We start from the raw sequence: 21,173 nt of genomic DNA, 5'->3' as shown, positions 1-21,173 counted from the left end.
TTTATTTCCATTGTAGACTTTCGAATATTTCCATGTCCTAAGTAGAAAGATACGTAGCCGAAGCACTAAATTTTTATTTTTCTGCTTTCTTTAGACGCTGACAAATGGCTGGCCTTCGATGAAAACTCCGGCCAGCTTCGCTTGACGCGGACTGTCTTGTGGAGCGAGTTGCCGGCCGCTGCGAGCTCCGTGGTGACGGCCCGGCTTGAATGTTCAGTTCCAGGCCAACCAAACGAGACAGGCAAGGTTTCGCTTCAGGTTAATGACTTGGACGACCAGCCACCAAGGGAACAAAGGGAGAGCGACCTTGTCTGCCGAACGTCAGTCAGAACTCTTCAAAAGGTACGCTACGTGGTGAAGGTGTCTCTCATTCTTATCATATATACCATGTATGCGTCTACACAGGAGGCGTCGACATCACTGCGTACAGCGGCTACCTTGTTTTGCTTGTTACAATAAATACCAAACCCTCAACCGCTTCAACGAAGAAAAAAAAGACTGTATAAAACACAAAACGAAATTAAAGGTGCGAGACATATAACATGTATACGCATCACATTCTAACAAAGTGGGGGGTGGATGGTTCTTCTAAAGCCTAATTTATGGCTTTGCGGGGACCTGCGTGCGTGTTGTGGCCATTTGTCTGGCCATTATACGAAGAGCATCGTGTTTGTTCTAGCTCAATCTGCAACATACCTGGCTTTAAATTTTACAGAAGATAAGTGCGAATGTGATGAATCAAATAATATTGTTCTTCACGACCGGGCGCAGACACAACAAAACTGTCAGGTATCCTGCGGTATGAAGTTGAGCAGCCTCGCCATTACGCCAGAGCCACTAGCACCACAGCACAGGGTTCTGAAAGAGGCCGATGCTTTTTTGTTTTTTTTTAATGTTAAAAATGAAAAAAACGCGACGAATAGTGCTGGTAGAAATATCATATTAAAAGTACGGCGAACAGGTCTTATTCGTCTTTTTTTTTTAAATATTTGTCATTTAAGGCGTATCGGTAGAATTTTTCGCCCACCGTGAAGCTGATGTCGGTGGCGACGCGTCTGCATAAGATCGTACTTGTCAACCCGTACGCTCAACGAATGCCCCGACCATGACCGCTCTTCATTTACTTCAAGCTAAACTACAGTTCTTTTTTGCATAACATGTATTCCTTCCGTCTGTCATAGCTAAGCTATTTTGTGAGTGCCTCAGGGTGCTTCACTAGTTACTTTTTTGCTCCCAGTTTCGCTATCCTCTCGCTGCTCCTTATTTACTTTCTTTTATGACCAAGATAGCATCATTCGCTCCGTTATGTCCCTTAAATGTTTGGCTGCAGTGTTTCATTACAGTTATCCAATAGGTCATAGGGACCTACTTTAGTACGAAAAGCATGCCATACACTAGCACACTTAAATTACTGTGAGTGGAAGCGTGAAGCCAGACCTGCGTATTTTATACCTCATTGACACGCTTGATATTTTGCTTCCGTGCAGGGTTACACACTGGGATGTAGAATATCAGTGCTCGACGGAGATTCAAAGAATGCCAACAACCTGAAAGTCCGGGTGGAACAAGATATTCGAAACCTGTTCGAGCTTGCGGAGGCACCGTACGAGATTTTTATTACAGACAAGAAGATGTCATTTCTTAACGCAAGTAAGCTAGAAAATGTTATTTGTACTTGTGCTTTGCATTTCTTGCATACAGGAGTTGAAGGTTGGAAATGTGCTAACGTTCTGTACTGTACATAGCAATTACAGTGTACATGGCATGTATAGTAGTTCTTTCCGGATAACTATTCCGTCTATTTAACACATATTTATATATCTAAAACGATGTGGTTTCAGTTTGAAGGTAATCAGGAGGAGTGCTGCGAGCGTCGTCGTTCTTGACACGATGCTTTCCTGACGTTTGTTCGAATTTCAGTCATGATTGAGAACTATAAATTCAAGAAGTACGAAAATATAATTTCATAAAGATAATCCTTTGCCAACATGTCCACGAACTTTTCCTGATCCGTACGTGTAGTAAAAAAGCTCCTGGAGGCATCGGTGCCCGATTACATCAACCGGAACAGAGAAAAGAGGAAGGAAAGAGCGCCATCTGCCATCTTTGTCCAGATGTAACCACAGCAGCTCTGCCAAAGAATTTCATTGAAGGACAGTACTGGAAAGAGAGCCAGAGGTGGACTTTCAAATATTACAAAAGACAAACATGCTAGCCTTAAAACCAGAATACGACCTGTTAAGCCTCTGGCTTTTCCTGGGGCTAGGTATGTGTGCGAATCGTAGTCCTTGCAGAAATATGGAAGACAAAAGAACAGCTTGATTCTTTCAAGCTCTAGGGATGGCGCCGAATCTTTCGACTTATGCGGACTGATTTTAGGCAAATGCCTATTTTGGTCCTTGCACTGCTATCGCGCCACTTCGATATACAAGCACGAATTAGAGGTTAAGAAGGGCTTTTATGGTGCTTTAATAGTGCCTATAAATGCCTATTTTTGGCGTTTGGGCCTAAATGCTTACAAATGCCTATAAATGCCTATTTTCAAAATTTGTGCTTGTATGAACACTATTTAGCCTCAAGTTTCGCGTTGACATGGTGCGAGCGGTTGGCGAATGCGAACCCGTGGAGAGCCTTCAGCGGAAAGGAGAGTGAAGAGGAAAAAAAAGACAGAAAAATGTGATGTGCACGCGGCTTTTGCTTTGTCTATATTTGCCTAAGGTGTTCACTGCAGTAGCGTAGCCAGAAATTTTTTCGCGAGGGAGTTTGGGGGGCGGGGGTGTTGAACCCCCCGAACCTTCCCCACCAGGCTACGCCAGTGGTTCGCTGCCAGGGTAGAAATTGGCTTTACGCGATTCGACCCGGCCAATAGGAGGAATCCCTCCCTTCTGGTCTTTTAGCAATCTGGCTATCTGCACCTGCTCTGCCGTTCTCAGTCATGCCGAAAGACACCCGGGAGTCTGTTGATTCGACAGTGGACACTTGAATCACCGTGCAGAACACGGGAGAGACCACGTTCTGCGAACCGTGCGCGACAAAGCACAATTGCACGACTATGTTCAAATGTTGGCGTCTTTGTGCTACCTTAATAGCATTTCTGTTTTCCTGTCGCAGATAGAGGTCGCGCACGTCTTCGTTTGAAATTATTTGCATTTATGTGAAAATTTAAATGCAAAATGCAAATGCATATAATTACGATATTGTAGGTCTAAAACGTTTCTTTGCCTGCCTATTTTTGGCGCTTAAAACAAGCTTTTTTAATGCCTAAAAATCCGGCCTCTAGTTATATGTTCTTTCAGAGCAAAGGTCTTGAAACTAAGACTTTCTTATTCTGATTATGCTGTACAGGCTGCCGGTCCAATTTAACGTAAATTAATGCTAGCCAAAGTAAAAGGCACGTGAAAACGAGGTCCGCCGTGCAAGATAGGACTAAATGGTCTTTTTCGGGGGAACAGGAGAACGTCGCGCCGTGTGTCCCAATTTTTTTCGTCCCTTGTCTCGGATTTTTGCGCGAAACAAGAAATCATGAATTGCCAACTAGCCCAAATATGCACCGAGCTTAATAAATATCGCTGGCATTCATATACGCGTACCCATGTTGTCACTAGGAGCCTACAGTGACTCGGTCGTATGCCAAACAAGCTAACTTGTGCCTCATAATCATATCGTTGTTTTGGCACGTAAAGCCGCAGATACTATTGACGCGATAGCGTTAAAGAGCTCCTTTCGCAGAATTTCCGGTGTCGGCGTCGTTGGTTGTGTGCGAAAAATCGAGATAGATGGAAATAAATAAAAAAGTATTTTATTCGAGTGGGAATTGAACCCAGGTCCTCTGCGGGGCAAGCAGGTGTTCCAACGCAGAGCCATGCCAGTGCTTGCAACTGTTTCGGAAAAAAGAACCTATACGAATGGGATAGTGCGAGGAGCCTCCTTAACGCATGTAATACTGCGTGGCAGAAGCATAGAATTGCACCAGGTGTCCAAAGATGTGAATTGCACAACGAGCTGGGGGTCTGAAGGCCCGCCAATTACAAAGCGCTCAGGCATAATTAATCATCGTCATCAGCAGCAACAGCATCAACAAAGTGTGCAGCTGCGCAGGTTCGTGTGTTGACTTGCGGACGCGTAGTGGGTACATGGACAATTCGCAAGAGGAAGAATTATGGCGTAGTGGGCACTTCGCAACTGTACTTGCAGCAGATATTCTAGGATAGTTTCAAACGGCCAGTGTTGCGCCGTTCCTTGCGGCACGGTTGAGGTGCCCACCGAGAAGCGAAACCATCTGTATTTAAACTGTATTTCTATCAACTTGGAGGTGCTAAAGAAAGACAGAGAGAGCGGGTGCGCGTGCGTACGAGCGCGCGCGCGCGTATGTATGTATGTATGTATGTATGTACGTATGTACGTATGTATGTATGTATGTATGTATGTATGTATGTATGTATGTATGTATGTATGTATGTATGTATGTATGTATGTATGTATGTATGTATGTATGTATGTATGTATGTATGTATGTATGTATGTGTATGTATGTGTGTGTGTGTGTGTGTGTGTGTGTGTGTGTGTGTGTGTGTGTGTGTGTGTGTGGTGTGTGTGTGTGTGTGTGTGTGTGTGTGTGTGTGTGTGTGTGTGTGTGTGTGTGGTGTGTGTGTGTGTGTGTGTGTGTGTGTGTGTGTGTGTGTGTGTGTGTGTGTGTGTGTGTGTGTGTGTGTGTGTGTGTGCACTAACAATGCACGATAACGATATCCGGCTATCGTCCTTTGTTCTAGTGCAAAATATCACGTGCAGTCCCAGCGGAAAAAAAGATTAACACAGGTGGCCACAATGACAAAATCGGGATACGCGGCACTGTTATTCCCGAGCGCGCTGATGGCCAGAGTGCCAGGCACATTCCATTTTCCAGAGCAGGGTTGACCGGCAGAAACCGACCTATCTTAAAGGCCGCATTTTGAAAGCTATTGTTTGTTTCGGGGAAAAAAAAATGAGACAAAAGACACAGCTGCTCGCGAAACAAGCGCAAGAAACATACAAAAAGCAAACGAAAATCGGTTAATGGGTGCAGTCATGGTATCCATGATTATGCCATAAAGCAACGCATAATATGTCGTTTAAAAAGCGGACTTTCATGGGTCGCTTTCTGCAGGCAGCCTGTCATTTCGAAAATGGAATGTGCTTGGCACTCTCGCTATCGGCGCGCTCGAAAACAGCGCGGCGTGTCGCGATTTTGCCGCTCCAGCCACCAGTCACTCGTACTAATTTTTTTTTCCGCTAAGGCTGCAGTTTGCAGCGCTTTGTCGCAACACACCTCCTGATTTTGCAGTCCGTATGAGTGGCGACAGATTACAATTGTGTCTTTTAAGTCCTTATCATGCTGTTGTACGCGGAGTTCAGGTTCATGGACCTAACCAAGTTTCGGGCCGGCCTATCCTCTCTTTCCAGGGTTCTCTCCTATGTGCCAACGCGTTACCAAACGAAGATGTAGCACTGAACAGCGCTTTCTTACCCCGACTGCGCTGTTGTTCTCATATTGTAAGAGCAAGCCGCTTCATAGACAAGCATCAATAATCATAGCATAGCAAAAGTGTACATACTTATGCCTCCCAGATGCAGCAGCTGTAACTAAACATAGTGACGAAGTTACCCTGTGACTTGGTCTGAAGTGCATTGTTTGAAGAGCCTGAAAAGGTTACTTTAATTAAATACTTCTAATGAAAAAAAATAGTTATTTGAATTGGTCACCGCATCGAAGCCTTAAAGCTATTTAATACTACATGGGTCCCTGCCATACGAACGTTTATAAAAGGCTCTTCACGTATTTGGTATGCAAGCACCTTCACAGCGTAAATGACCTTGATCATATGCGCTTTTAAATGTACAGGACAATACAGCTGCTTTAGCGACGTATGCTTCCACTGAGAAGCAATTCTCACGCGGCTAGCATTGTTTATGTATCCGAAAGTATGAAATCGATATTTGGACGGAAACCCGCCTGGTCAGGAACACACATGAAGACAATTAAAACAACACTCTGACAACGATTTATTTGCTTTTAATCGTGGTGAGAGTGTTGGTTTAATTGTCTTCATATCCGAAAGTATGCGCAGTCACCGCCAACGCTAGTTAAAACCTCGGTTTAACGTGACCGTCCTTTCTATTAGGCGGTACCATAGCTAGGCCACTTCTTCAGTGGCAGATTCCCTTTCATCATGAAAGAAATTACCCATAACTACTCATAGGGTTTAACTCATGGCGGTGTCAAAATGCGCGGCTTGAAGCTGAACCTGCTAAGCACTGTCTCGACTGCTGCGCTATGAAGGGACTTTGGCGCTTGACAATTTATGCTGACTTTTTAACGCTCCGAAAGCGTTGTGAATGTACATGTAATTCGGAGGCTAGAGCAGACATTACCGTAACGGTCGAGGGCAGCGTTGTGTGCAACACAGCTAAATAATTGTGCAAGTGGCTATGTCTGCTCCGAAATATTGTGGATGTCACAGTAAATGTCGGCTGATTCTTTGTTATATCCGCTAATTAAAGAAAGCATCTACGTTGCAATGCATCATGATGTATTGCGTTATGGTGAATTTGCTTGCGTCTAAAGCTTACCAATGGCTAAGGCTTGTGCATGAGTTTTTTTGCTTGCAATGTGGGCTGCAAGTTAGGCTTAAATTATTGTGCCGGCTGCCAGCAAAATAACCTGTGATTATCGGGATACGGGACATTTCTCTATAACCTTCGGTGCAATGAATGCAACTCGCAGAGATCGCCGTCCGGAGCGCTGGTGCCTGGTTTCCGGGAGACAAGTACAGCTTCACGGTCATCGTAGAGGACACTAGTCTTGTGCGCAGTGACGTACCTGGCAAGGTAGAGACACGGCGCTTCTCCTTTTTCAATACAGCTTGTTGCATAAGCTATTTCAGCCTGTTTATTTGCGACAGCGTCTTGAATGCCTTGCTGCCGTAGCAGTATATACTTTCAATTAATTCTCTGCGTTTTCGCACTGCATACTGCATGCAGTTACGAAGTAACGTTTGGAATATCTATCTGTCAAGAACTGTCGACCGTCTTATATTTATTCTGCCTATTTTATGTGGTGAACGAGTTTTCGTATTATATACATTGGCTAGACAACCACTGTGCACTTAGGTCCAATAAGTCCATATTCCTGGGTGAGCAGTGCCCGCTGCACAACGAACGCGGCACACTCTAAAATTAGGTGTGCAAATGTCTCACAGGAGCCACGAGACGTATATGTACACATAACGGACTGTCTACACGTTCTTGACGATATAATCGTTGGCGTACTAATACGGAGCGAACTCTTAGCTTATACAAAAGGGCTCTATCACAACGAGGCAATCCACGACCACGAAGTGCTCGACCCTTGCTGATTGCCTGTTCCCGGGAGGATGCGCTGCTCGGCGTGACAAGGCCCAACCAGCCCTGCTAACTTTCATGAACAAAACGGATTTGGCCTCGCGTTTATAGACCTTTTTCCACGTGACTATTTATTTGCGTCCCCATCTGTGTTATTTGTTTCCCTTTCCCCTTTTCTTTCCTCCTCTCTTCCTTTCCTCTATGTTCCCCTCTTCCCGAAGGAACAGGCAGGTGTTGTGCACCTTTAGGGGGCAGTTGTCAGCCTGTTTCCTCTATTTCCTCTCTGTATCCAAACATAATAATAATAATAATAATAATAATAATAATAATAATATAATAATAATAATAATAATAATAATAATAATAATAATAATAATAATAATAATAATAATTGTGCACCAGTGATGGCGGAAACGTGTACACCTTGTTTTTGCTTGTGTACATACTTATGTGCGAAATATAAATGTAAACGTGCACGATTGCGCCATGGTATAAATGAATTTTACTGACCACCTTGTAGCCACTAAGCACTGATATCCGCGGTTTTACAAATGTTTTTGTGCTTAAGTGCTTTTGGCCATTGGCTGGACCTTTGGCAAATTCCTCTGACAAATAGGACTTTGTCGATACGGGCAACTGGGCCCGTATTCAAAGAAAGCATTTAGGCTAAAGATATTTGAAGGAACAAATTCTACGCAATTTTGATGGTGGTCATGCTGTTAGCGAAAGAGGCTGGCCAATGCAAACGGCAACTTCCGAATGAAAAGCTTTGTGAATTCAGTCGCTTCTGCTCATACTTTGCAATCTTTTCTTTTGAAAGGAAACGGCTGTAGGACGAAAAAACGTTTGCTAGCAAGCAACAGTATTCAACCTTCAAATAACGCCTCCGTTATTTGCCGGTTCGGTCCCTGCCGGCAGCAAGTTGTCTTTTCGTCCACTTTAATTCCTTCATCTGCGTAAGTTGACAAACGTCCACTTTAATTCCTTCATCTGCGTAAGTTGACAAACATCTATCTGCGTCTGGACATCTGCGGTAACTCGCCTGCAGCTGCGAGCGAGAATCCAGAGAGCAGCCACTCAAGTTGCTGTGTACCTCCGTGATCGAGGCCTGGAAATTTCTACCGGAAAGTGTGCTCTTCTGGCATTTACGCGCAAACCAATGTCTAACTACAGTGTATCAATCAATGGTCAAAGTATACCGTATTGTCGATCACACAAGTTCCTGGGTGTCATAATAGACAGAGAACTATCATGGAGTCCTCACGTCTCGTACCTGAAAAAGCGGTTGGCAGGCATTTCTCACCTCTTCAAGTTTTTCGCTGGAAAGACTTGGGGAATGTCGCCCAGTGCTATGTTACAACTGTACAGGGTGCTGTTTCTCGGTTTCCTGCGATACAGTTTGCCTGCATTAACTAACGCAAACAAGACAAGTCGACGCATGCTACAGAGTGTTCAGGCCCAGACCCTCCGGATTTGTTTAGGCCTGCCTCAAGGTGCTTCAACAGCGGCGACCATAGCCTTCGCCAAGGACCACCTCATAAAGACTCATATTGAGGTTGAAGCACTGAGGACCCACATAAGGCATCTTGCCCGGACACCACACCACCACCTAGCCTCTCTACCAGCGGACAGACCACGCACCTCCTTTTGCCGAACAGTAACCGCACACGGCGACTCTCTACCGACTGGCTTCACACCGGCGGCGAGACCTTCGGTTCCTCCATGGTGCCTGAAACAACCAGTCATCAACCTGACAATACCAGGCGTCCAGAAAAAACAAGATCTGTCAGCACCAGCTCTTAAACAGCTCGCTTTACTTCTATTGTACGAGAAGTATCACGACTCGACTCACGTCTACACTGACGGCTCCGTCCTACCGAGCAGTTCAACAGCGGCGGTCGTGATTCCAGCGATCGCCACAACTATCAAGTTCAGGACCGCTCACCCAACAACATCGACGGCAGCAGAGCTCACAGCGCTTCGCGCCGCGCTGCTTTTCATTAACGACCAAATGAAAAAAAGGTGGACGATTTTCTGCGACTCCAAGGCGGCACTGCAGTCTCTACTGTCGACTTTACGCCGCGGTCCGCACGAACAATTGGTATTTGAGACTGCCGAGATGTTCCACAACCTCACCGAGAAAGGACATTGCATTACATTTCAATGGCTACCAAGTCACTGTGGGATTATCGGCAATGGAGGGGCCGATCAAGCTGCCCGTTCAGCCCATACAGAGGACCGCGACCTGTCGATACCTCTTTCTAGGACAGACGCTGCTCGGAAGCTCCGCATGCTCGCTCGCCAATGCACCATGTCAAATTGGAATGAGCCACATTTCATGCATGCACGACTACACACCTTTGATCCAACGTTAAGCCTTCGACTGCCATCAAGACTTCGCCGAGGTGACGCTACCGTTCTCTGTAGATTATGGCTGGGCGTCGCGTTTACCCATGCGTATGCATTTCGCATAGGGATGGCCGACTCCACCGCCTGTGAACACTGCGGCGACGAAGAAACGATTCGGCATGTTCTGTGTGACTGTCCGAAGTATAGAACACAGAGACAATCTCTTTGCCATGCTCTCAACAAGATAGACGACCAGCCTCTATCAGAAGAAAGACTTTTACGCCATCGTCCGGACATAACGTCGCAGAAGAAGGCTTTACAAGCACTACTCGCCTTCCTGCGATCCACTGGCCTGTCAGAGCGCCTCTGAGCGGAACGCTCTTGTGTGTGTGTGGATGTGATTGTTTTTTTTTGTTTTCTTTCTTATTATTTATTTTCTCTCTCTCGCTTTCAACCCCCTATTCCCCAACCCCAGTGCAGGGTAGCATACCGGATGCAAACTTCTGGTTAACCTCCCTGCCTTCCTCTGCTCTTCCTCTTCTTCTTAATTCCTTCACATTTATATCATAAAACTATAAATAACGTTAGATATACTTTCCTTGGATTGAATGTCTGTTGGTTCTTTATAACGCTGTGTCTAACAAAGAAAACGAGCCGTAAATTCCCCTTCTGACGTCATGAGATGTAATTTACCGGTATTCCCAATTCAGTTCCAGTGGCACATTGGTGCGTCTTGCTTCTTTAAAATCACACGTGTGTTTTTGTAGAAATCGACTCACCTTTCGCGCGGCCGGGACTACGGAAAGTTTGTGGAAGCCTTTCTCTCACTTGATGAAATTAACTGCTTCCATTCAAGCGCGCACGCGGGTTCATGCGTGTTTGTGTGTGAGTGTGCGTATGTGTGTCAGAATAAAATATGTAAAGATGCGTTAAGATACAAAGTAAAGCAATCACATTAGAATGTATCAGCCTAGACTACACACTATTAATGTGTGCATATTGCATAGAGCAGGAGCTAGATTCATGATATGAGTGCGTTATACATATCGTTGACATTTACAGTTGTCGGTGTGCATGCGAGTATGTTCTTTCCTTAGAGATTCCTGTTCTTTGCAATGAGACAACATTCTAAGATTACCGCTTCTCTTTGAGCATTTGTGTAAGAATAATTTAGTAATCGCGGCGTTGTTGCCGCATAGCGCATCCTTAAATTATGAGAGCGAAACGCATCAAAATAACCCGACGTTGAGCCGTGCGCTTTATTCTTCGCTAAGGCAACATAGAGCGTAATATATATGCACTACCGTGAACGCAGAAACCGAAACAAAAAGAGCGGTTCTCTTTGTAAATTTTGTCCATGAAATCAAGAACAAAGATGAAGTCACTGACGCAATATCTGAACGTGACAAGAGAATTGTAAATGAATCCTATAATTACGTAGGCATACTCGTATTCTCAATGCCTGTGTAAAGGGATTGAACTACCCCCAGTGCAGTGGACTTCATTAATGGCTCAAGTACAGCTGTGACCGAGAACACGACTTCCTCCTGAGTGCGATGTGAAAAGTTCAATTTCGATGTTCAGTTCACTTAGGTTTGAGTCAATGTTGTTTCTTTGAATGGCACATTAGCATGCAGTTTTGGATCGAATTCAGACATATAAATCTGTGTAGCCACTTCCTGTTGTGAGAAACGCACATAGTAACCGCAATTTCCTGTTGATAACGGTTTGTATAATTGCACACTCATTCTACCTATAGCGTCGGCAACTAGAGACATGTAGTGCTTTGGCATACAGTTGCACCGCGATAACCAAGAAGGCTAGCTTTGCTCACAGAAGTCGTGCCTCAAGCAGACCTGACTGTGGTGTGCGTACTTATTTCTCTCACGCTCGCCGAGTCGAAAAGAGAATGTGACAACGAATTAATTTTCCCGCATCTTTCAAAAGACAGTTTTCATACATTATGCGAGTATTGGGCGCTAAAAGGATGTGGACTATCTTGCTTTGTAACGCAAAACTGCATGAATTTTTTCTGCTTGCAGGTGACGTTCCAAATCGAGATATCCAACAGCAGCACGCTGAGGACCCCGCTCACGCTTAAGGACACCTATAACGTTTCTATATCAAGGAACGCTACGACATTTGCAAGGGTAATGATCTTAAAAGGTTTAAACTGCGCGAAGAAGACGGGACGGAAAGAGGAACACATACACACACATTCTGCGCTTGCATCTATGTATGTGTTCCTCTTTCCGTCCCGTCTTCGCGCAGTTTAAACGTTTTACAACACCATTAACCGACTAGCCCAACAACGTGTATTGCTTCAGTAATGATCTTACAGGTCAATGCGACCTGAACGCTTCCCAAAGTGCCGTAGTAAAATTTTTCATAAACTTTCTGTCGATGTTCGCGCTTGTGATTACGTAATCCTAAGCTGCAGGCGACGATAAAATGGTGGGTAAAAATTGTATGCTCAGATCAAAGCCGGCACCAAATATTGCTCCCTGTGGAAAAACTATTTTTTTTTTCTTTATCAGGGCGGCAACATGAACAAAGCTACGGGCATAAATCTGTGATATGAGGTGAAACTTACAACGCCGGTGAAAGTCACTTCGACAGAAAGATGTAGATTCATTTATAGTTTTATGCGACGAGTTTGAAGTTCGTATATTTCATTCCATTCTTACAATACAAATAAAAATAGTCATTTCCGCTACGATAGCAAATGCAAATTCTTGCCAAATTCTCGGCACCTTTAAGGGGATACTGTCGTACGTTCAAAAATTACTAGGTGTCTATTAAAGGAACCCCGATGAAAGTAGTAGCGGTTTGAGGATAGGAGAGGCGTTTATTTGTGCAGCGCGAAATTGAGCACGGCGCAGCGTCGTTGGGGGAGGGAGAAAGGGGAGTGAAAGGAAGGGCCAGCTTCTATAGATTTAAATGGGTACCCACAACACCGACCACCAGGTACCTCACTCCCCATTAGAAAACCCGATGCGCGCCGCGCGCGCCAAGAAGCTAAAATAAGCGCGATAGTATATATCTATGGCGCGGCGACTGTTCACGTTATTTAACAAAATGAATACTGTGGCTTGCCGATTAACTCACTTTTGTCTATTCTGTAAAAATGTAGAAAATGTTACTTGACGGAGTTATTACTGTGCACCACACCAGCACAAACTAACACTAATCTTCAAAAAAATTTGTTTACTGGGTTGCAGTAAAAATCCAATTTCTAGACTTGCCGTTCCGAAAACGCACATTAGGAATTGAGCTATAGGACGTCGTAGTGGAGAACCCTGGATATATTTTGACCATCTCGCATCCCTTAACATGCACACGAAGCATGCACGGTACACGAGGATTTCTTCAATGCTCGCGTGTGGGAAGTTTGTCGCAGCCCGCAATCGAACCCACCACGTTGTGGTCAGGAGCAAAAGGCATGCATCGTAACTAGGCCACCGCGGCGAACGAATAGGCCGTGGTTGCTTGCTAACTTGTGCAGGGTGAAAACACCACGTATCACATTTTTCCCTGGTTGCTCAAATGTGAGCAGTAGGTAGCTTCTCTCTGTGTCTTTTCGTGGTGGCAGCTGTCTTCTTGGGCTGCTCAACTTCAACGCTTCTCTGCTTTGCGTTTGTCAGCCTGCTCCTTCTCATTGTGTCCGTGTGCCAGTCAAGCTACGCTGAACTTGAGTGGGATTCTCTGGCAGACAGTATGCAGTCATGTATGTTTAAAATTGGTCAAGAGAAAACAAACCAACTGATGCGACACAGGGAAGCAATAAAACTAATTCTCCACATGAGAAATATAAATGAAAAAGTAGATTGATTTAAGGTTACAGTAGATATCACACAAAGGATTGGTAAAAGACAGCACAGCACCATTTTAAGCAAAGATGCAAGACTCTGCGAAAAATCGCAGAAATACGTACATTTACAATGCGATATACTTTTGACAATAAAAGACAACTAATTAAGATAATACAGAGCAGCGATTATTTTAATGCGAACCCTACCCGCCACGGTGGTCTAGTGCTTGTGGTGCTCGAATGCTGACCCGAATGTCGCGGGATCGAATCCCGGCCGCGACGGCGGCATTTTCGATGGAGGCGAAAATGCTTGAGGCCCGTGTACTTAGACTTAGGTGCATGTTAAAGAACCCCAGGTGGTTAAAATTTCCGGAGCCCTCCACTACGGCGTCCCTCATAATCATATCGCGGTTTTGGGACGTTAAGCCCTAACAATTATTGTTATTAATGTGTTGGGACGTTAAACCCCAGATATTATTATTATGTTATTAATGTGAACACATAGTCGCTGTGGATAAACATGTGTTCCTTTGATGACCCGCAGATCCTTACATCGATGACAGCGCCTGCCTCTAATCACCGCTTTCGTCTCGTGTCGGACGATGGTGACGTGACGGCTACAGCTGCGCACGCGTGGCTCGCGGTGACTCCGCGCACGGGCATCCTTTATGTCACAAATTCACAACGACTGCGTGAGTTCAACAGCTCCGAAGCAGGCGTACTACTGGAGGCCTCCTGGGAAGAAGACGAGAAGAAGGGCCTTGCCCAGCGTCACCTCTACCGCGTCGAAGTGCATATCCAGGATTACGAAGGTGGGCCAACCCGACTCCATGCTGATGCTGCTTACCACTGCAGTGACAAAGCTAGAACACATAGTTTTGTAGCAAAATGCAGTGGAGGCTTAATTCACGAAGACGCAGCTGACACGATAATACCTGCATGGTATTCAATAAGCATGTTTTAGAGTGCAGCTCTTAGACGCCCATTCCTGCGCTGAGCGGCGTCGCCGTCGGTGGCGTAACCGATAGACATGAAAAAATAAAACGAGAAAAAAGTACACAGGATCTAATGGAATTCAAACCCGAGCCCTCTGCGTGGCAGTCGAGTATTCTACTACAGAGCCACGCTGGTGCTTCAAACTCATTTGCAAAAAGACCCTATATAGGCGTCATGTCAGGCAAGGAATCGCGTTAACCTACGTAATATAGCGTGGCGGAAGAGTAAAATAATAACCAGTCATCGCACAATGCTAATTGCGCAACGAGTATGTGGTTAAAGGCTTCCCACCCACTGCAATGTGCTCAGCCGTAATTCTTCATCGTCATCAGCGACATGCAGCGTCAACAAAGTGCACATAATATCTTACAGATGTGTAACGGTACCTCGCTTTTCCGTAGAAAGAAGAATAATGGCGTAGTAGGTGCTGTCCTACTTCACAAAAATTGCGATTTATGGCGCAGTGGATACTTTGCATGTGTACTTCTATTAATTGCCACAAGAGAGTTTAGAACAGGCTCTAGAAAGGCCGCTCTTCCAGCTTTCGATGGGGACCCTGGCGTTTTAGCGCGCAGCTCTTAGCCGACCGTTCCTGCGTTGAGCGGCGTCGCCGTTAGCGTCGGCGTAACCGATAGAGCGAACGAGGACGAAAGAGAGCGAACGCATAGCACTCGAGCGCTGGCAGTTTCTGTGGCAATATGTAACGAATGTTACATTGCTAGGGCTGCGGAAAGCCAAAACGTCAGTCACAGTGGGCGTTGCCTCAACACGAAGCTGCGCTCTGAATTCGTATTAGGCAGTATCGCCAGCGGCCGTGGTAATCTTAGTCGTCGGTGAACTTTTTGTTACCTGCTCACACCAACAACCAACATCTTATATTCACATCATTATATTTAGAAATTTTTTATAACCGTCAGCTTGACATTAATATTCTACAGTATAAAAAGGCCTTCTTGTTTTGCATTGTTGCGCTTCATAGGGCCTTTGTTCCCCATGTGCGTTCGTGAACTTGCCGTTTTCTTTCTATGCCATCAATTGGAATATAATGTTTCTCTTTTTAACGGTGGCTGGAGCTGTGCTTGCCATGTCATTTCACTTGTAAGCCTTACGTGTTGCTTTAAACACTAAAGGGACAGACAGTTCCTGCTGCGAGCTGTTCATTACGCGCGTACCACAATACTGGTTTAGGCTCCTTTTCTTATTTCACCTCACTTCCCGCACGCAGCTTAGCCAATCCTAACTTAATTTCTGGATAATATTTCCTTTCCATTACCTCTCTCACACACGGGCGCACACGTGCGGGCTCTTTACTTCTGCCGAGTGTCCCAAAGAGCCAGCTTTTTTTGTGGCACAGGGCCTATTCATCTTGATACCTAATTCACCTTTAAAAATTGAGTGATTTATAGGCCAATTACATCGCCTCTGCAAAGGCGCTGCATCTCTGAACACGTGATCGCAACCTTCGGGATAGCGGACAAAATGCTACTCAAAGCCGCTCTTTTCGCTTTCTGGGTGCATTATTAGTGGCCAGTAATATATTTCTTAAAACGAATTGCGCTGTAGCGCAATCTTCGTGAAGGAGCTCCACGGTGGTGAGACATCAGAAGTTTACGAGAGGACACTCACTCGTTTATAGCTCATGCTCGCAACTATTCTTATCACATTCATTACAAAGCTAAACATTTATTTCCCTTTTCAAAGCTTGGTAGCCTAATTTGTGAAGGTAATCATTCGTCCATGGCAGACAACGCGTGCAGCAGGAACGTTCCTGTACGGACGGCGCTAACGCGTAACTTGTATACCTGATAAAAGTCTCGGCAACACGCTTTGCAGTTGTGCGGATTTTCGGAGGCACCCCTCCTGTTGAGACGAGCGATCCACCCACGCCGCCGCATCTGCGACAGCTGCTTCGTCTTGCCGCATTCACCTTTGGAATATTGAAGAATCGAAAGTCGCTGAGGTTCTTGTCGTCCTGCTTTGCCTTCTCCTTCTCGGCTTTAGTGCGCGTGCGGCTTTTGCACCCCCCAACTGCACAATAAACCATGGGGGCTATCGCGCGGCCGTACACGCTACTTTGCTGGTCTCCTTGTTATTGCTTCAAAATGGCGGACTTACCCAGAGTGCATAGCGATGTTTGCCTGCCTGTCGCTGTCGGCGCCTGTCGTGCATGCAACCTATATGGTGAATAGTTATATCAGTCAATTCCTCCTTTGCAGCATTCGGTTGCATTCAGAAAGTGTGGGCTCGAATCCTGTCACGTCATTCTTTTCGGGCTTCGTATGCCCGCACACTTATGGGACTGTAGGCACCGCGTATAATTTCATGACATGGATATGTAAAACCCATCAGATTGCGATTCAGAAAACACTGAATTAACCTTAATTCAATTATAACTTTGGCATATAGCTTTAGAACAAGTAACTGCATATCTAAAATTATGAGCCGCTCAGTTAATGTATACAACAACCCATTTTGTTTTTTTTCTTACAGTGTCACGCGGGTGCCCTTTTTTTACTGCGTTAATTAAAGGAACCGATAAACGCCCAGAACAGAACACGTCATAAGATGTTGATAGCAATGAAAAGACCGTGAATTATATTAACAGAAACGAGCACACTGTTTGCGATTTCAACAGCAGTTACAATCTTAAAATGCCACAAGAAGTAGCAATAGGTCGTATGTCCCACCAACCTGCGAAGAAGCCTCAGTATCATGCGATGCAGGTATTCTGAGTACTGAATGTAGTCGGCCGTCCTTTAATACATTCTCCTTATAATTTAAAATTGCAGTCTTCATATTACGTAGGCAGTTGTGAATTATTCTGTACGTATTGTCACGTGGTCGTGACGTCGACGAAGACCGCAGTCGACGTGTCCAAGATGAAACTCTTTATTTGGCCGAATTTGTGGCTGAGAAACGGAAAGTTAATTTACAGCAATACACACGGTATGCACTGATAGCGACGAACAGAGCGTCGACCGTCGATCAACTGACAGGCGGTGAAGCGCGTCGGCATTTATACATGTGCCGTCGAATATTCCAGCGTTATCGCTGGTTGTCGCGCAAGCTCTAGAATAAGCTCGAGTGTTCGCGTCTTGCGCGCAATCTTAACAAAACGATCTACAATAATTGCGAAGCTTTTCGAACTATGAGGCGCGGTTTGCGCTGAGCGTTCCTGACAGTCTTTGTGGGCGAAAACCGAATACAGCAAAAGTGATAATAAGAAACGCACGTGGCAGTATTATCATGTAAAAAAGTCCATGCTGACAAGCGGCGCTCTTTTTGCGGCAACGGGAGGAACTGTAGACATGTGGAGTCCCTTATTGCATGGTGGTTTCTTTGAGTGCTGTGTACGCGCGCCACTTGACGAGCGTACGGAGCACTCAAGGCGAGCAGGCATAGTTCTGTGATCTCCTGTGAGATACTGACGTCCGTACACTAGTTCTGCCGCAAATGGTGATCAGCCGCATGTCTGCCACTCCCCGCTAATGACGGATTATGACCGCCATTGCCCTCAACTGTCACTGTTCTCATACAGCATGTCGCCAGATGTACCACTTCGCCTCACTGTAGATCGAAAAATTAGGGGAAAAAATATTCTACTGCTTTCTCCTTGTTACTTCTACAGGCTTGTCGTTGGCCTAAAGAAAAACATGCTGTAACAATTGGTTCTCGGTTCCTTCAAATGATGATTGCTTATTGAAATTCTGTCTTCGTTCAGGACTTGCTAATAACACTTGCGCGTGCAACTTATAGGACACGTACGCTTTGATCGTAGTACATTTCTCTCTTTCTCTTTCTTTCTATCTCTGTCTTTATTTCTCTCTGTACTCGTTTTCTCCACCTCCTTTCCCTCAGCCTCACCCTCACATCTGCCCCCCCCCCCCCTGCCCTAACTTTCCTTTCCCACCCCCTTGCTATGCTATACTATACTATACAAGGCCATGCTATGCTGTGCTCTGCTAGCGCGCCTGGATAGCCTACTGGTTACGACGCTCGCCTTCGGATCGTGGAGACGCAACTGAGCGCGTGCCGATTCATGATGTTGATAATTTTCCATCTCCGACACACGGCACAACTCGGCCGTAAGAGCTCTGCTGCCATATTCTAGGAGATCCCACGGATTGCGGGAATGGAATCGAAGCAGTCCGCGAGTAGCTGCCAGTGGCCGCAATTTTTTCATTTGAGCCAAGCGTTAAGAGCTGGATCAACGTCTTTGTGCAAATTGACTAGCTGTGTGCATATCGTGGCCTTAACCAGGCATGACGACTACACTGGCACCTAAAGGGCATACTTATAGCCCAACGTAACGATGGCACTAGCGTTATAACACAGACGCCAGTTTTATCGAAACGAAGTGCACGCTACGGTGCGCTGCCGTGCACATATGCAGCGTTCGTTGGCGTATTCCTGCGGGGACGCGCAACGCTTGACTATAGGTCGCTTACTCGTTGGAGTACATATGTAAGCTTTATTAGATCAGCCAACACTGGAACCACAAGTGACGTTAGACAAGAACCAGCACAAGTGACGTTAGGCAACCGTCACCAGAACTGCTGATATTTATTTGCTATCTGTACCGCGTGGTTGCTGGCTGAGTGTCGCTGCAGAACGTTTGTCAGCGTTTGTCTGCTTCATTACAATCACCATAAAGCTTACAGGCCATACTGTGTACACTAACTAAATAGAGAAACAGAGAGAGAGATATGAAGAGGACGGCCAAGACGGTAATCCAATATTAACATCCGGTTTGCTCCTGTGTACCGGTGTGAGAAAATAGGGGTTGGAAGGAGGACGCAGACAGATTGAGAGAGAGAAAAAAGAAAATCCACACGCACACGGGCAAAACAGTAAAGAAATTGTAAAAATTACAGCGCGCGCACGTTTGTGTGTGTGTGTGTGTGTGTGTGTGTGTGTGTGTGTGTGTGTGTGTGTGTGTGTGTGTGTGTGTGTGTGTGTGTGTGTGTGTGTGTGTGTGTGTGTGTGTGTGTGTGTGTGTGTGTGTGTGTGTGTGTGTGTGTGTGTGTGTGTGTGTGTGTGTGTGTGTGTGTGTGTGTGTGTGTGTGTGTGTGTGTGTGTGTGTGTGTGTGTGTGTCGTTATAAGGTAGAAACAAGTAGATGCTGCAGCGTAGAAGCAGATGGTGCTGACCTTGTTTGCCACAACCTTTCCAAAGACTTGACAGCAACTACTCCATTCAAATAGCTTCCTTTGGCGAAATTTGTGGGTGTCATTTATGGCACACACGAGACAATTGAGTAAAACAAAGCGGTGACTCAGACGGCACTTGACGTAACCTAACAGTCTGACAGCATAAACAGAATGTGGCGTCGGCCTACGAATACGCACCACCCTTATCTGCCGGCACAGTTTGCGAAGCGTTGTGGTACTGGTAAATTGAATAGGTTTATACATCATATATCAAGAGGGAGCCGAGAGGGATTCCCGCTGAAATGTCGCGTTGTTTATGCAAGTCCAAGCGCACCGCGTGGTTCCACAATGCGCAACAAGAACCAGCACAAGTGCTAGTCAGCGCTAGTCCTGTTGTGTGTGTTCCTATTTTTGTCGTCGTTTTTTTTCGCGCTGCTTCTAGTTTTCGCAACAATGACCGGTTCCCGGTGATGTGCCCCTTACATGAGCATATTCTCGGCGGTGCGATGAAGCGACCTTTTCATGCTTGGCGATTAGCGTTATCTAACATAATCCCTGACTTCCAGGGTAAGCCCCCTAATATGCTTAATTACTCTTACGAAAGGGCTCATCAAGTAAATTTGGGGATGGTGAGTCTGACTGTATCGAGATTACGTAGGTACATCTATGCAGGTTTGTCGAGTACGAGATGGAAGCGGCAATATATATTCAATTGTTATGAATAAGACCGCAATTTAATGATTCAAGGCGAAACATACGCGCGCAAAATAACCTTCATCGAGACCTTCGAGAGAATTAATTAAAAACTGAATGATTGAGTTGGAGTGTTGGTGTAAGCTGGTTGGCGATGCATACGGAGGACGTACGGAGCGAGTAATTCGCATATATTTCTACTTTACTGTTAACTAACGTGCAATACAATGGACTTTTTTTCTTTGCTTACAGATGGCCATCATGCGGATCAGTGCGGTAAGTACCAATAAGCTATATAAATATTTGAACTTTTGTCATTTGTACTAATGGAGCTAATATGAAGAGTCTAATATCTAGGCATAGCAGCGTGTTTGCCGCTTCGTGCATAAGTATACCCGTGACAAAAAAAAATTCCATAAAATTTTTACGCTTTTTCTTTCAACCACAATTTATTTGCATGTGTAAAGACATATTGAGTATTGATGCATTGTTCTGTTCTAAACTTGCATCATTATGGATTGCATCTTTATGAGCACTTACAGCGTTTGCGTTGCTCGTTGTTCAGACAGAAAGCACGAACACAGGAACGCGTGACTCGAGCGGAGCGCATTCTCTTGCGGTGGCCGCACGGGCATGCGAAGTGCGGACGTAGCCCAGGCCAGGGCTTTGTTTTCATATATGGCAGCTTTCCATGAGTAAATTGCAAGATAGGGCTAGCTGGTAATCGATGATACTACGTCATAGCGCGAAAAACTATCGGCGCTTGTGCGTGTTGCCCAAGTTAAGCGCCAAGAGGTA

At 45.4% G+C, this 21,173-nt stretch overlaps 1 protein-coding gene across 1 annotated transcript in view; it reads left to right on the top strand.

The window, feature by feature from the left end:
• LOC119402652 (proto-oncogene tyrosine-protein kinase receptor Ret) overlaps positions 1 to 21,173 on the top strand; it is a 65,339-nt gene that overhangs the window by 5,259 nt on the left and 38,907 nt on the right. Inside the window, exons 2-7 of the mRNA XM_049412178.1 lie at positions 95 to 342; positions 1,488 to 1,650; positions 6,761 to 6,864; positions 11,769 to 11,876; positions 14,082 to 14,349; positions 20,628 to 20,651. Of these exons, the coding sequence (XP_049268135.1) occupies positions 95 to 342; positions 1,488 to 1,650; positions 6,761 to 6,864; positions 11,769 to 11,876; positions 14,082 to 14,349; positions 20,628 to 20,651 (915 nt within the window). The remainder of the gene's footprint in view (positions 1 to 94; positions 343 to 1,487; positions 1,651 to 6,760; positions 6,865 to 11,768; positions 11,877 to 14,081; positions 14,350 to 20,627; positions 20,652 to 21,173) is intronic.

The sequence above is a fragment of the Rhipicephalus sanguineus genome, chromosome 1 (genome assembly GCF_013339695.2).
Source record: "Rhipicephalus sanguineus isolate Rsan-2018 chromosome 1, BIME_Rsan_1.4, whole genome shotgun sequence".
NCBI classification, from domain to species: Eukaryota; Metazoa; Arthropoda; class Arachnida; order Ixodida; family Ixodidae; genus Rhipicephalus; species Rhipicephalus sanguineus.
Note: the sequence above shows the minus strand (reverse complement) of the source record. Positions and strands in the feature narration are given on the sequence as shown.